The sequence below is a fragment of the Gallinula chloropus genome, assembly GCF_964237585.1.
Source record: "Gallinula chloropus genome assembly, chromosome: 1".
Lineage (NCBI taxonomy): Eukaryota > Metazoa > Chordata > Aves > Gruiformes > Rallidae > Gallinula > Gallinula chloropus.
In genome coordinates, this window is record NC_140085.1 from 145,118,715 (window position 1) to 145,135,796 (window position 17,082).

The 17,082-nt window shown below is 41.0% G+C and overlaps 1 protein-coding gene across 1 annotated transcript in view; it reads left to right on the top strand.

The window, feature by feature from the left end:
• Positions 1 to 800: 800 nt before the first annotated feature.
• Positions 801 to 17,082, top strand: part of LOC311205532 (uncharacterized protein) — a gene marked incomplete at its 3' end in the record, with an annotated part of 51,540 nt that continues 35,258 nt past the window's right edge. The window contains exons 1-8 of the mRNA XM_084279985.1: positions 801 to 936; positions 2,589 to 2,817; positions 4,784 to 4,973; positions 6,004 to 6,178; positions 7,921 to 7,986; positions 11,774 to 11,894; positions 14,780 to 14,925; positions 16,333 to 16,476. Coding sequence (XP_084136111.1) covers positions 846 to 936; positions 2,589 to 2,817; positions 4,784 to 4,973; positions 6,004 to 6,178; positions 7,921 to 7,986; positions 11,774 to 11,894; positions 14,780 to 14,925; positions 16,333 to 16,476 — 1,162 coding nt within the window. The 5' untranslated portion in view covers positions 801 to 845. The remainder of the gene's footprint in view (positions 937 to 2,588; positions 2,818 to 4,783; positions 4,974 to 6,003; positions 6,179 to 7,920; positions 7,987 to 11,773; positions 11,895 to 14,779; positions 14,926 to 16,332; positions 16,477 to 17,082) is intronic.

Consider the following 17,082-nt stretch of genomic DNA (forward strand, 5'->3'; position numbering starts at 1 on the left):
TGGAAAAGGATGGGGTTAAGTGCTTGACAGCTGGCTGACAGTAGAAGGCTTGGGAAGGGTTTTAATGATGCCTTGCCGTGAAAAAGTACAGGTGATTTGAGAGGGGAGCAGGACTTGATTAAGATTTAGAGGTTTCATGGAAACCACTTGTGGGCCATGAGGGCAGTGGGTGGCAGTTCAGTTCTGTCTTTGTCAGAGAAAGCTGCAAAGGAGCCCTGAGGTGTGAACTGAAACTATCATTCTTGAACACTTTGGTTTATGTCTGACTACAACAGCTGATATTAGCTGCGGTTTCCACACATGTTTGTCTTTGGATAGCAGAAGTGCCACATCACGCTGGAGTTGGAGTGTGCTTGTCCTACTGCAGAGAGCTACAAGTTCATCTGCTCTTAAAAGCAGTGCTGCCTGAACTGTACAAGCCCAGTTCAAGGAACAAAACCTCATCTCGTCTGTGATTCTGCCTCGCAAGCATATGGAAAGAGGAGTAGCTTAATCAAGCTGGGTTTCTACGTGATGCAGTGTAGCTTAAATCACTGTATGCTAGTGTAATGTGTTTGTTCTGGAGGGTTGCTGGTTCTTTCTTGGCTTGACTATGCTGGCAGAAGAAAATTACACTTTACATGAGAGTTATTCCAACAGAAGTCTGGAAAAATTGCACTGGAAGGCTGAAAACTGAGCAGCCTTCTGTGGAGACAAACAGTTGCTGTAGCTTAAATCTTCAAAGGCTGGGCATAAATAACCAAGCCCATTTTTTCCCTCCCCAGGATGACTAGTGCCTCTCCTTATTTATTTGAGAAGTAACATAGGGTGCAGAGGACAGTGCAGCTTGAACACTTACTACACTAATGGAAAAAAATTCTTCTTTGCAGCAAAAGATGACATCTATGCTTTTGCTCATTAGTTGTCTTGTTCTACTGATACCTCTGTTCAGTGCTGGTAAGTTAAATATGTTGTTAAAATTGCCATTTTAAAAAAGAAAAGCTGCAAGAGACAAGTTATATGTACTAAGTAGAAAAGAAACACTGAGAGCAAACAGTGGGTTAGGGATTTTCTAAAACTGAAGACGTGCTGAAGACCTTTTCTTGGAGTTGCACTGGAAGTGGAATGGACATAAATGTTTTTAAATCTAGCCACATAAGTTTTTAGGGTATTGAGGCTGTGATTAGCCTCTCCTTGATTTCTGTGAAGAAAGTCTGAAGACATGGGCTTCCTTAACTTAACTATGAAATGCCTTAAGAGACATGCTGTAGCTCCAGTGCTGAAAGCGTTAGAGCTCAGTTTCCTTTACAATCAATTAGCAATATTTTTAATGGTACATCTGGGTTTTTTTTCTGTAGTTGCTAGGACTACATAAGTTAACAATGCTTGTCTTGCTGCACTTGCCATAAGCAGTTTAATATTAATGGCTGACTTAGTTTAAGCTCCATGGGGACCTACTTGGAAATCTTTCAATTAGGTGATAGGAAGGTGATGGGACTGGAAAGATTACTGAAGATTTTTTTTTTTTGTAAATTTTGAAAAAGAATATATTAACTTTGTATTTATGCAGTCATTCAGCAAGATTTATAAAACCAGTCAGATGTTTTGCAGTTTTGTAGGAATTCAGTGTTGAACATGTATGCAAAAGTTTGGAAGCTTTAAAAATCTGCTTTATATCCAAGTGGCCTGCTCTCTTTGTGCAAAACTGGTATTCTCTAAGTAGTCTTTGCTTGCAGGTTTAGGTTCTTAATGACTTTTTACTGCATCTGTCCTTCTTTCTCTGGTGGTTTGTTTTTTTTTTTGCTGTTGTTAAAAGATCTGCTTGCTAGCCTGCATGATTGTCTCCTGTCAACTTGTTAGACATCCGTAATTATGAAAATTCTGTTTCTGTTTACCTTACATGTGATGTTCAGAGTAATGTTCCTAATTTAATGGGCATTTAAAGGAAATTGCAAATGCAGTAAGCAAATAACACAATATAGTCAAGGCATCTTAATCTAAATGCTTTGATTCTCCAAATATCCTTTGTATTATGACAGAGGATATTAATGTGGAGAGGTATTGATCTCATTCCATGCTGTGCTTTAGATCAAAAAAAGTCTTTCCTGGCCCTATTGGGATTTTTTCCTGATTCGTTTTTGCCCCCAAAGTTATAAAGGGTAGCACACTGGGAGGAGCTCTGCACTGCAACTCTTTGCACCATGCTTTTCATCTACATGTAAGAACCTGATAATTCTGGAGAAGTACTAATGTGCTCAGATAACAGGGACGGGGTAGGTGAGTTGTGAAGCTTGTGTTGCCCGGTCAATTCCATGTATCTTCTTACACCCTTGTTGGCACTGAGGCTATAGAACTTGCATGTGCTTGTTGCTGACTGCTTTAGTTGAGGGAAGTTGTGGTTTAAGCTTTATCAAATACGTGGTTTAGATCCTCGACCAGAAGATGTAAACAAACAGATGATATCCCAGTGGTGTTTTAATGGTAAATTGTTACAGAAAGTTTATTTTCTAATTCTGTGTAACTTGGAGTGGATATTAATACTTCTGAACCACAAAAGTATACAGATTAACAGCATTGATTTTTTTTCCCTTTTCCCTTTTTAAAAGAAGAATGCCTTATTTGTGACTACTTTGTGCTTGTTGGAGAGCCTACAGCTGTCAGTTGCCCAGTAGTTACATTGCCAGTGCTTCACTCCAGCTACAACCTGACATGGTATAAAAATGGTAGTGCCACACCAATAACCACAGAGAGACATGCCAGGATCCATCAGCGAGAGGGCTTGCTTTGGTTCATTCCTTCAACGCTGGATGATTCTGGACTTTATGAATGTGATGTAAGGTAAGACAGGGAGGAGGGAAGCAACTGGGCTGCTGTTGCTTACAAGTGTGATGATGTGTTTGTGGAACTTAGGTGCAGAGAATTTTTTGGGTTAGGCAGAGAGGTTAAATCAGTTAAAAGCGCTGTTTTCACCATGCTCTTTGTAACTGCACACTGCTTTTTTTGTTCCACACATGTAGCATTGCAGAAGTGATTCATACAGAAGAATCTTAAAGCATGATGATACTAACAGTGGTCTGTGTGGGTTGTTTGGTTTGGATGAAGTGTAATGCCACAGGGAGAAGTTTTAACTGCTTCAGTTTGTCCTGTGTTGAAGTTGCTGTTTGATACTGACAGATAAGAACATTCTGGTTTCTCTATTTAAATGGAAGGAGGATCTAAGAGGAGCAAATTCTGCATGTTACACAGTATCACTACATACAGGCTTTCTGAAAAGCTTAGCAAGTTTTGGGGAATCCTTTTAGAAATTTACAAATTAAAAGGCAGAAACTCATTCTTATGTTCTATTTTAAATCATTACTAAATGTTACTGGTCAGAAATGAGCACACATGAGAAAAGCAAAGCAATGTGCTAGACAGCTTTGATACAGTGAAAGTGATGCGTCCCCAGTACTGCTCAAAAGATCTGTATGCACAGAGAAGAGGAAACAAGGAAGAGATTCTTTTCCCCTCTTTGGCACTTAAAAGCTCTTGCCATACTTAGAACTCAGATTAGTGCAATAAACTTCACCACTTCAGGTGGCCTAATCTTACTTGTAATGTCTGAAATTCCCTGTGTGCCTGACAGGAAATTAACATTGGAAAGGTGCACAGAAACAGTTCTTTTCCCAGTGGTCTCACCACAGCATGCTGACAACAGCCAATGCAGACTTTTTGGGTGACCCCAAAATGGGTTTAGTTGCATGTAGTTACATGTATTGGTGTGTATACAGTTATGCTGCAGAGCTTTGGGTTGTGAATGTAGTGACAGCAATCAGCAAAGACTGATCTTTGGCACAGGTTGGACACCTCTGCACCTTCGTGCTCTGCAGTCAATAATGAGGCTAAAGTTGGAAGTCAGAAGAAATCTAATCCTTTCAAAGCTAACCAGTTAAATAATTCTTAATGTAGTCTTTCTTGCTATGACATATGTTCCCGTGGGCGCCTTGCATCACTGGCTTGTGTAATGTCAGCAGGAGAAAAAAAACTTGCTGAAGTTCAGTTCCATTAACTGTAGGCTACATTTTGTGCATCAGTCACTTAATTCCAGAGCTTGTGAAGGTGCAGTGTGTAGCAGCTGAAGCCAGGACTGTCAAAACATGCAGTTCACTCATCTGGAAGCTTCTGCCTCGGTATAGCACTGAGAGATTAAGAGCAATTAATTAATGGAGAGAATTCCTTTACTTCTGGCATAGGCATCTGGTTTCTAGTGCCAACTCTCCTTTGTGGAGCTACTGCACAGCAGGTTCTTGTGGTTTCACATTGATATTGCACCTTCATGTGTTTGTTACACAAAAGATCCATCTCTTTTCTACTAAGAGTTACAGCCTGGGTTTTTTTGATATGTCTCTCCAAGGAACACTCTTCTCCTGTTCATTCAGCACCAAGGATGTTTCAGTGCAGATGTATTTTGGGTCACCCTGCACTACTGTGGGTTGGCAAACATAGGGCTGAAAACACTAAGGCTGGGTTGGTGGGGTGGCCTCCGTAGAACATCAGGTCTGAGAAGTCCTGGCATCCCCACTGGCACTTCCAGAGACACCACTTCTGCTTGCAACACAAAATCAGAGTTTATTCCCACCTCTTGGTCTGATAGAGGGGGTGAAGAGCTGAGGGTGGTGTTTGAGAGCTAGAGGGCTGTAGCAAGGAAGTTTGTTAGAGGCAAGGCTGGCAGGGGTGCTGAAGTCCCTCTCCATAAACTCCCTGTCGTGCTGGAAACAAGAACTTTGCTGTTAATGACCTGACTTGTCTGCTGTTCTCATTACAGGAGCCTTAACCACTCTAACAAAAAAACTATAAATTTAACGGTTTTTAAGAACGATAACGGTTTGTGTTTTAACGGGAAAATGAAGTTTGAACAAAAACTGATGAGTACAAAAACTGGAAAGATTATATGCCCAGATCTAGAACTTTTTAAAGATGAAGACAATAATCAGCCTGAAGTACACTGGTATAAGGTATTGTACATGTGTATTTCAGATACACAAGATAGAAAATACTCTTTACAATGTCTTATGAAGTAACTGTGAAAAGCAGCTTTAGGAAGGGAAAGTTTATTTTCTGTACAGTTTGAATAAGGTGTCTATTTTGCTAAACTGTTGGGGAGGTATAAGGGGTATGCAAAGCATATTGTAAAAAAAATAACTGTCTGGTTTTGGATTGCAAGATTTTTTCAGAGTCAAAACAGAGGTTTGATTTGTGAATCTCATTGATCCTTTGACTATTTTCTGTAGGCTACAAGTAAAAATGCTTGTATGTGTCTTTAAATGCAAGACTCTGTGAAGTTATTTTGGTCTTGCAGAATAACTGTTGATTGTGGGGTGATGTTCTTACACCTCTTGCTCTGATTCTGCCAAAATACCCTGTAGATGATGCAAGCTTAGACACACGTATTTTATCTGAGTTAAGGTAAAATTCTAAACCAGTTCAACGCATAATTCTGATGTTGGTATTAAAGTAGCTACATGGGCCTGTACATGTAAAGTAACTTTGGTGCTGCATCTACACATCTTTTGAGATGAAGTGATTCTAAACTGCCTGTGTGCTAGAGGAGAGAAGGAAGTTTTTCACTGTACCTGCCTCAGAAGCAGCACGAGGCACTGCTACAGCAGCTCTCGTTCATCTCGGTGTGGCCGGAGTGCAGGCATGTATTCTCATACATTCTGCTACATGTGTGAGAGCTTTCACTGCACCCAAGTTAGGTAACTGTCCAGCTGTTAAATGAAGGCAGGGAACTAAAACACACTGTTAAAAAACTTAAAGGATTTGCTTCAGTGATTTTTTTTTTCAAAAAGAAAAAAACGCAGCAAGACACCATCGGGCTTCGTGTTAGAGCACAGAAATGATTGGATAAGAACCCACATCATGGCTTTCAAAAAAAAACCCCCTCAGTATTTGTCAAGTTTTTTAATAATATAGAGTTCAGTGACTTATTTAATTATCAGGTCATTAGTTCCCTTAAATCACTAGTACTTTTAAAATGTTTAGGAGTGTAAGCCTGGATTTCTTGAAGACAAGCGGCTTCTTTTGGCAGAAGGTGAAAACGCCGTCTTGATTAGGAACGTCTCTGTACAGGACAGAGGCAACTACACGTGCCGTATGGTATACACCTATATGGGAAGGCAATACAACGTTTCACGAACCATAAGCCTAGAGGTTACAGGTGAGTGCATTGAGTTTAGATTGGATATTAGAAAAAAATTTTTTACTGAAAGAGTTGTCAGGGCCTGGAACAGGCTGCCCAGGGAGTTGGTTGAGTCACCTTCCTTGGATGTGTTCAACAAAAGGGTAGATGAGGTACTTAGGGATATGGTTTAGCTTAGGATGGGAACGGTTGGACTCGATGATCTTCAAAGGTCTCTTCCAACCTTGTGATTCTGTGAGGTTATTCTCTTTTTCATGCTGCTGTAAAATATTTGTATGCAGGCATAAGTTCTTTTGCATGTTACTTTTCAGGTCTATGAAATTAAAGCTGCAAATCTTCTTTAATTAATTGTTTCCTGAATGTAAAATAAATACAGTAACGCACGTTGCTGTCCTTGAACGTTGCTTCTAAGGAAGAGTTGTCATGGGGAAATAAGAAATATGGGGCTTGAATAAGAATTGGAAGGAAGCAGTGGTGATTGGAGTGAGTGTTGGTTTTTTGGTAAAACAAGTAGTGCACAATTAAATTAAATAAAACTCAAAAAAAGGGCGGAATGTTTGCTGAGACCATCACAGCAAAGCACCTGCTTGTGGTCCACTTGCTTACAACATTCACTAGTATCTCAGCTGATGGGAACAGAGATGTGACAAGCTGAATAAATACTGAAAAGTTAACAGATCTTCTTCTAGAAAGGATTGGCTTACTTGGATTGTGCTACACAGGACTCAGAAACATGTCTCTCGCTCTCCTGGTACTGTCATGTATTGCTGTTGTTGTGGTTGCGTCTTTGTAGAAAGTGTTGCTGGTGACCTGACGAGTACCACGATAGTAGTCCTATCGGAGAAGTTGGCTGGAGGTAGCATGTTCATCTTTTTAGATTAAATAAAAGTTCTGACTTAAGATACATGAACAGTTGGCTGTTAGCAGCAAGTGTATTTGTTGTGCAGAATGATACAATTCCAGCCCAGCTTCAGTGTGTGTGTGTTAACTCTCTTAAAAAGATATTCACCTGGTCTAGGTGGTCGTTGACACAATCCCCCTTTCTCTTTCTTAACCATCTCTATGACAAGGTTATTTGCGTTTCTGGTTTTGTATTACTTTTATATCAAAGCGGCTGGGAGGAGCTGGGATTGTTTGGTCTGGGCAGGAGGCTGGAGGGAGGCCTCATCACTCTCTTCAACTACTTAAAGGGTGGTTGTGGTGGGGTGGGGGTCGGTCTCTTCTCCCTGGTGGCTAGTGATGGGACAAGGGGAAATGGTCTAGGGTTGCATCAGGGGAGGTTTAGGTTGGTTATTGGGGAAATGTCTTTATTTGTGGGGGGAGGTTGTCCAATACTGGCATGGGCTGCACAGGGAGGGTGGTTGTGTCACTATCCCTGGAGGTGTTTAAAGGAAGAGTAGATGTTGTTCTTGGTGGCCTGGTCTAGTGTTGGACTTAGTAGGGCTGGATAGGTGGTTGAACTCGATTATCTTGAAGTTCCAACCAAAACCATTCTTTGATTCTATGATCAGTAAATTTGATTTTTTTTTTAAAAGAAATTTTCAGGTAAGTTAAAGCCTTTTATTAACTTGGAAACAAAATTAGAATAATTTGGATAGACCACAGCAAATCATGTATTTTCTGTTGTAAATTTTAAATTGGTAGTATGTGGCTACAGTAGTATCAAACAATAAACCAAATCTATTCCAAAACTGTCAATTGAAGTAAATTATGAAACTCTTCTTGCCTGAAGATCCTTTCTTTCTCTTTGTGTCTCTTAGAGAGACCTCAGCAGATGAGACCAGAGTTTATTTATCCGAAGAACAATACAATTCAAGCAGAACTTGGTAAGTAGTGATTAAGAAGTCATTAACATTCAGTAAAACAAGTAACTACTGCTGTTTCTGAAATAACACACGAAAAATTTCACTGGGCTTCAGTAAGACTGGGAGGTAGGAACGCAGATTGAGGATATCTGGAAGGCAGATGATAGAACATGATTCCCACAAATAATCTGGGGGGTGGGGGACATCACTCTGTGCTTAAGGTTGGAGTCTGTTGACCAGCAGTGTTGGGTGGGATGTATTTATTTTTATTTTTTTAATTCTTTATACTGCTTCTCAGTGTCTGTGTCTTGACATCAACCTCAGTATCTGTGGAAATATGGATATGTGTATTTAACGTGTTAGGGTAGCTACCAGCTGACCAGTTCAATAGTTTTGCCTCCTGCTGTATGTTTCTGCTTTCTCTTTCCTCTCCACAACATGGATTGCAGTCCTTGTTCTAGGGTATTAAAATATTTCAGATACTGATCTTTTGTGAAACAGTGAGCTGCCAGTTGGTGGATATCCTAGCTATTGTTTATCTTAGATAAACTTGTCTTAAGTAAGAGATTCTGGATATGAGGAGTAACTTCTTCCCAAGGAGCACATCCAGGCAGCGCAGCAGGCTGCCCAGAGTAGTTGTGCAGTCTCTTGGAGGTTTTGGAGTGTGACTGGATAAAGTTCTGAGCAGCTCTGGTCTGACCTCAGAGCTGGCCCTGCTTTGAGCAGGAAATTGTACTAGAGACCTCCCTGAGTTGCTTCAAATGTTACTGTGTGATTCTATGGGTCAAGTATGCAAGTCTTTCCCTAAGCAAACCTGTGCGTGTTAGATTGCATCATACATCAGAGTGAGTTGTGTTCTGCTGATGTAGTCAAGAAGAATGAGTTTTGGAGCTGCTTGAACTGTAGCTTTTTCCTCCCTTATTCTGCACCAGGGAGAGCTGTTTCAAACAGTCTTTGATTAAAAATGTCATTAACTGATTTTGGGGGAAGTGTGATTGGCTCTTTGTGAGAATTTCCTAGTAAGGATCTAAGCTGTTTTGTAATCTTTTGAGGAAGGATGATTACCACTTAGGTCATTAGAGAAGCTCCAAAGAAAAGTTGTGTTTGAGCTCTGGCATCGTATGGGAGCCGAGGCTGGAGTGTAATGGATTATTCTTATGTATGTCACTCTGATAGTCCCACATAATGCAGCTACTTTTCCTGCTGCTTTCCCTGACAGGGAGCTTGTAAATGCTGTTTATACCAGTAGTTCTTTCCTTATGTTGAGGCTTCATGCTCCTTTTCACATCATGTGAAACAGTCTGTCTCGCCCAAAGTCTAACTTGGAGTATATGGTATTAAACTGAAGTGAACAGCATTAAAATACTGGTGAGTTTTGTGGCTTTGTTTGTTGGGGGTCATTGTTTGTTACAGTTGTTTGGAGGTTTTGGGTGGGTTTTTTATTTTATTTTTGGTCTCAGTAGCTGGTAAATGTCTTATTCTGAAGTTGACAGGCTCTGGTCACGATCAGTAGGTTTTGACCAGAGTAATAAGTGAGCCTTAATAGAAATTATGTTCCTCCAAAGTCCAGAAGGCTTTGTTTTAAACAGTGGGAATATTGGAAGGTGACACAAACAGTATTATTTTATAGACTTACAGTTCTGCAGTCTTCAGATGGTTATTCAGTTCTGTTGGAAATACTCTGAAATGGTATTCACTTTATTCATGATTTTACTCCATTCTTTCCCCCTATTGTGACATGGGGAGAGGAAGGGAATGAGGGAATGGGGTTTCGGTCAGTTCCTCATGAGCTGTTTTCCTTCTCATCTGGGGGGGCATTCTTCACATCCTTTCCCTGCTGCACTGTAAGGGTCCCACCCACAGGAGACAGTCCTTTACAAACTTCTCCAACGTGAGTCCTTTCTGACAGGGCTTCATCTTTTCACCAGCAGTCATAAGTCGTAGAATGTCTCTCAGTCTTTCAAGCCCAGACTGCTCCAGCCTGGAGCAGAACATCCTCCATGGAGTCACTAGTCACCCCCCAGCAAACCTCCTCCAGCGTGGATCTCTCTTACTTTCTCTCATCTCTGTGTCTCTGTCTCTCTCCATGGGCTGGAAGTGCTGGCAGAGGCTTGCTCCAATGCGGGTCACAGCATCTCCTGTATGTCTCCACCTGCTCCAGTGTGGGGCCTCTCCACAGGCTGCAGATGGGGTCTCGGCCTTTTCCATGGGCTGTGGGGGGATACCCGCTCCACCATGGGTTTCTCCACGGGCTTCAGGGGCATCTTTCTCTCTGGCACCTGGGGCACTTCCTCCCCGCCTTCCCTTGCCTTGGTGCCTGCACAGTTTCTTACATCTTCTCACTCCCTTCTCTGGTGGCAAAAACCAGCTGCTTGCAGTTTTTTTTCTCCTAAATGTGATTCCCAGAGGCGCTGTGACTGTCCTCTGCCACTGTCCACTGTGACAGTCCTATTTGCCTGCCCCATATGGATGTCGCTGATGGGCTCGGCCTTTGTCAACAATGACTCTGGCCTTGAGCTGTCTGGTGTTTGCTCTGTGGGGCCTGCAGAGAGCTTCTGGCTGCTGCTTGCAGAAGCCACCCCTGCAGCCCCCCTTCTCCACCAGAACCCCGCCATGCAAAACTGCAACAAGGGCATGAGATACTTAAGGTGTTTTCTTCCTTTTGAAGAGCTGCGCAGTGCACTAAACCACATCTTTAGAAAAATCTGTTTCTGTGGTTGAAAGACATGAGGGCAGAGACGGGGGAGCATCTGTGACTTCTATGTGAAGTCTTGCTCAAGTGATTGCTTTGGATGTGAGCTAAAGGTTTGTTCCATACTTTTGATAAAGACAAACCCTTTTCAGAAGCATCTAGAGCTGATGTGTTTCTAGGAAACAAAACACTGAGAGCTTTACATAGGTGAACTGAGAGCACACCTTCTCCTATTAAATCATAACTTCCATGAATAAAATACAGAAGGAAAGAACTCCAAGAAAACTGCTAACTTTCCTGTAAATGGAGCTCTCTGAGGTGCACAAACAATAAATATATATTCTGCAGCTTGGCTTGCTTGCTTCAAACTGCAGTGGTCTGTAAGATCTGAACTCTTGGTGACAAAGGAGCTGAGTGACAGGTGAGCTTGCTGTGGGAGCAGGGTGCGAGAGTATTCAGAAACCATCCCACTGGGCAGTGCTGGTCAAAAGACTCTGATCTGGAGTAAAGATGCATCTGGACACTAAGAACGGAATTCAGCTCAGGGTATGGTTGTCTATGCAATGGGTATTTGCATGTGACTTAGGGTCCTTAATTCATGCTTTTATCAATAGGGTCTCAGTTCAGTTGCCTGCATGTAGATGCCTAGTGCTGTTTTGGGAGGTCTGACTACTCTAGCAGTGCAGATTTCTTGAAGATCTGTAGTCCTATCTGCCAGCTCCATATGGATGCCCTGAATGCTGGAGAGCATCTCCGATGTTGCCATACTGTGTACATGCAACAGATTTGAGCCCTTTCTGTGGAGTCTGGAGAGGCCTTCAGTTGATAAGGTCTAGGTATCTAATGTGGGTGGACTTAAGCAGAGCTGAACTCTGTTACTAGCTTAGACATTGAGCTTGCAAGTAGGCATGAACATTTAGACACCTACATTTAGGGTGGAATTTATATTCCTATCAGAGAGACTCAAGTGTGGATTACAAACGGATGAGTTTAAGGACTGCTTTTCATAAGGTAAGTGGGTTTTTGATATTCCTCCTTTTCCCACCTGTCCCCTGATTATTTGACCCAGCTTTTGTTACGAGACCTTCAATTGCTGTATTTAAATGTTTTTTGTAGGCTCTCATGTAGTTATGGAATGTAATGTATCAAGTGGCATAAATGGCTTGATTCCATTCTGGCAAGTTAATGATACGGATGTTGATAGCTTTGATAGCACCTACAGGGAACAGTTTTATGAGTAAGTATCCTTTTACTTTGAATTGTAAGTGCATTTGTAGGCGAAGTAATCTGCAGTGATTTGCAGTGAATTCACCATAACATTGACTGCTAGTCAAATGTCAGTAGACATTGAAAAACTGACTAGAAGTTTGTGTCAATGCTTCATATTCTTATGCTTGTTTTGTTTTTTAGTACCTCAGTATTTATAATAAAATGTTTATCTGACAATTGTAATAAAGCAATCATATGTAGGTTTTTATAATGCTGTTGTGAAACATGGTATTGTAAGGCTTATTTATGCATTTATTCTTATGCAGTCCTTTTTGCTGATGGTTTAAAGCCTGCCCTCTGTCGTTACTATGGGAAAGACAGATTGTCAAAAAAAAATAAAGATCAGGCAACTTACTTTTATTTATGAAGTTGGTCCTTTGTTAAGATACTAATCCCCAAGAACACAAAGCAGAAGCTCCTGTTGCAGGACGCTTAGGGTGGGCTATTTGTGTTCAGAAAAATTAAACACAAGGACCTCTGTTACTCAGTGATGGGTCTGTGCTGTAGCTGTGTGTGGATGTAATGTTTGCTGTCTCATTCTATCAGTCACTGCTGTTAAATGCAACCCTTTAAAATGCAGTTCAAAGAAGAAAGAAAGAGTATCTCAGGTGATTCACACTCATGCAGAGGCATTGTCCTCTCTACCAGGTTCCGGCATCAGGGCAAAATACGGCTAGAGTTAGGTTGCAGACTACTTTTAAGATTATATTTTTCATTCATCTGTATCTGGCCTCCAGAAGGAATCTTAGTTTGACTTTGTCCCCAGGTTCCTTTAGGGAGAATGACTACTTTCTTTATAGGTCTGTATACTTGGTTGTTTGCCTATAAATATTAGGGCCCCAGCTTGTGGACTCCAAGGCACGACTAAGTCCATAATTCTTTAGGGCATGAAGTTTCTCAGCTTCACTAGTTAAGACACATGTGCAGCTCTGTGTAGCTATGTTTAAAGTTATAACAATTGCCCCTGTTAAGATTTTGGGCTTGCTTGGAAGTGATCTCTGCTTTTAGCCACTACCCTGCCTGACAATGCTGGATGTGCAAAATAAATTCCGTGCAAATTCTAATTAGGATTAATAGTTCAAAGCATGTTAGCCACCATCAGAGAAATTGATCTAATTGCAACAATAACATTCAAAAATACTAGCAACTTCTCAACAATTAGATTCGTGGAGCATTTGTTAGTAGTAAACTAAGCAACTAAGGGTTGGAAGTAGGTGATCTTTAAGGTCCCTTGCAACCCTGACCGTTCTGTGATACTATGAAACCTCCCTGTAGGCGTGTCCCACATTAGGGACTTGAGTCTTGCACCCAGGAAGTAACTCTTTCCTCTGCTGGGAGGAGAGTTAGAGCTGCCTTGAACAAATCTGGACATGTTGCAAAATGATGAGGTTTGTATCAGCATCCCGTGACAGAAGCTGATGGAGCAGTTATTTATGTAATAGGAGCTGGTTCTTCAGGATGTTCTGCAAAAAGTACATAAGGTGATGTCATTTTGGTAGAGTAGGATGCTAATTTTTAGGTACCTTCCGCTGTGGCCTCTTCCAACTTACTCTTGTAAGTTTACCTTAAGTCAAGATGGTATTTAGTGGGATAGCATACTGTATCTCCAAGCTTCTTGTGGCAATATATATCAGACAGGAGTACCTCTGTGTTGTCATTTGACGCCAGGGTTACCCAGCTTTTGTGAGTTTTGTTAATCCTTATTTTTTAAGTTGGTTTGTTCCGTTGTATGTGGAGAGTGGGGGCTTGGGGAGTCTGTTAGTATGCTTAGAAATGTCTCTGCTTCATCATCAGTATAAAGAATCCTGGAACATGACTTTTGTCATGATGATTTTCTTACTAGTTATTGCTGCTTTGAATAGCCTTTCATTCACAGTGTCATTTAGGTTGGAAGGGATCTCCTGAGATTGCCAAGTCCAACCCCTGACCTCAAGCAGGGTCAGCTAGAGGAGGTTGCTCAGGGCTGTGATAAGTTGGGTTTTGGATATCTCCATAGGTAGAGACTTCACAGTTTCTCTGGGCAACCAGTGTTTGACTACCCTGATGGTAAAAAAGACTGTTCAGATGGAATTTCAGATGGGAAAGTGTTTCAGTTTGTGCTCGTTGCCTTCTGTCCTGTCAGTGGGCGCTAATGAAAGGACCCTGGTCCCCTGTGCTCCACTCCCTCCTGTGAAGTATTTATATGACCCACACTCTGTACCTGAGATTTGTCTTCTCCAATGGTCCCTGTTCTCTTATATGACAGATGCTCCACTCCCTTAATTGTTTTCATGGCCCTGCACTGGACTTGCTCCAGTAAATCCATACATCTCTTGTACTGGGGAGCCCAAAACTGGCCCCACAACTCCAGGTGTGACCTCACCATTAATGAGTAGAGGGGAGAGGTCATTTCCCTCAACCTGCTGGCAGCACTTTAGGCCATCCAGGATGCCTGGGGACTGGTTGATATTCTTCAGGATCAGGAGTTGCATTTTGCTTTGAACTTCACAAGCTTCCTGTCAAGCCCATTTCTCCAGCCTGTCAAGGTTCCTCTGGATGGCAACACAACCCTCTTGTCTATCAGCCATCCCTCTGAGTTTTGTAACATCTGCAAAACCACTAATGGTGCAGTCTGCTCCCCCCCAGCAAAACAAAAAAACCCAACAACCCAATGTGTATGGAAAATGCCAAGTCAGTTCTGGTCATGAAGCTGTTTGTTATAGGGGTGGTACTTACTGTGCTTCATTGGCTTCTTAGGTTTACAGAGGTAAAAATTGAATGTTCTATTTGTGAATAATTGAACCTCTCCCATGTTAAGCACTGGTATTTCAGATTCTCTACACGTTTCCTTTGTACTCTTTTTTTTAATGGCAGAGAAGTGACGTCTCATGGGCTTGCTGTATCTGGAACCAAATTTAACATTTCACAAGTAAAACAAGAGGATTATGCTTATAAATTTTTCTGTCACTTCATATACGGTTCTCAAAAATTTACAGCCTACATCAAGTTGGAACCCCCAGGTAAGAGAACTCATCTTGATCAAATGGTGATCAATGATGCATGCTTCTTGGTTAGTTTGACTACGCACTAATTAGAGCTAAAGCTGAGTGATGGACCAGTGTGCAAAGTAGGCAATGCAAGTCAGTGCCTTTTTTTTTGGTGATTTTTTTTTTTTGTTGTATTCTTAGCAAAAATAAAGAAAATAGTACTTCAGATTTGATTTGTCTTTTCTCAGTTTTTTAGGAAGCTTTAATGAATGATTCCATTTTATTTGAAGCAAGTGTGACACCTCAGTGGATTATTGTGCTTCATTTTACACAATTGTACTTAAAGAAGAGTGTAGATAGTGGAGATGATGTACCTAGAAGAGCAGCAAAAATGGCCAATTCTCTAAAAGAGCTGGGGGAAGACATAAAGCGTGGAACAGATTTGTCAAAAGGATATGAATGTATATGTGGACCTGGTTGTCCTGTCCTTCAGTAACAAAAAATGGGCTCAGAATGCCAGGAGGGAGAAAAGAAATCTATTTACACACTAGGAGAAACTAACAGTGATTACAACAGGGGAATTACTTGGAAAGATTATGGACTTTCCATTACTGATGCACACATTGCGTTATCACCTTCAAGATAAGCTCATGAATATTACTTGGGAGCATTCTTGACACTTCTTGAAGGCCCCAGTCTTGCACTCAAAGGCAAGGATAAGCTTGACCTATTGCTGGCTAGTATGAAACTTTCTTTTTAGTAGATGAACTTAAAAGCAAAGTGAGCTTTAAAAACCCAAATATGAGGCTGAAGGAATTAATTATTTGTATTAAAATCAGATAGACAGAAGAGTATAAATGTCCATTTAGTATTTATTTATCTTTAAATTTAGCTACAATTTTAGCTAAATTTACAAATTTAGCCTCAGAAATCCTTTAATATGCATGAATTAAAAAACAAACCCAAAAGAGTTTGTGGAGGATGTTTGCTTTAAGGACAGCAAATAAGTAGGTTCAAAGAAAAGTCTTCGGAGAGGCCAGAGACAATGGAAAGCTGGCTGATCTGGGGAAAGTAGCATGGTCAGGAAATCACCTCCCCACCTCTTACTTCCTTGTTTCGTGACTGATAAAATTTTGTACAAGAATTCTCTCTCTACTGCTGCACTGGGATATATGTCAGTGTTTTGGTGTTTCAGCTGAAGAGTAGCCTCATTTGTCACATTGCTTACGTATTCTTTCTCTGAAAGATAGAAGTAGGCTTGTCAAATAACACTGTTTTCAGGAAGCATTCATGAAAAGCTTTGTCTTACTCATATTTTTAAAAAATAATTATTTTAATGACTAAACAATTTCAAACATCTCTTGTCTTCCTCTGGTTCTGGTATATAACTCTGCTTGTGTTTTTTTTTTTTCCCCCCTCTCTTACTCCATTCAACTGCAGCTCGGAACATTCAGGGTTACTTAATTGGAGGAGGAGTTTCTTTGATATTTTTAGTATTTTTTACTCTTTCTATCTACAAGATCTTCAAAGTTGATATTGTGTTGTGGTATCGGGACTCCTGCCATCCTTTCCTGGGTAAAAAAGGTACGTTTGTGTGACAGCGCTGCATGCGGTAATGAGCCTCCACTTCCCCAGCCAAAGCAGTGAGTTAACCTCAGTGGGGGGCAATTGGTCTTCGGGGTGATTCTTGAAAGGATAACATGTTTTTAGGATGTTTAGAAGTAGCTCACATAACAAAAGCATCTACAGAGGAAAACCCAGCAATTTGCCAGTAATCCAATGCTGTAATTTCTTTCCGCAAAGATCTACTTCAGTGGTTTGAATGCTCTTCTGACAGCAGTTGTTTGGACTGCTTTTAATGACTGTTCCTCCAGGAAGCAGTATTTATTTATTTTCCATGGATGAACTAGGACAAATTTCACTTTCTTTGTTTTTCTATTTGAGGGCACTTCTGATTACTTTTAGTTTCTGTAAATCCCTGATGTTGATAGAGGTGCTGTCTATGAGAGTATGCTGAAGCGTGGACCATTTCCAAACTCCTGAGAGGTGGTACAGAGCTAGAGAAAGAGTAAATATCGTCTAGGATTATCAAGGTTTGCTTAGATTTCATTGAAGTATTTTAAATTTGGTCTTTCTGAAACGTTTGTCCCAAAGTATCTAATACAATTCAGACCCTGAAACTTGCAAATA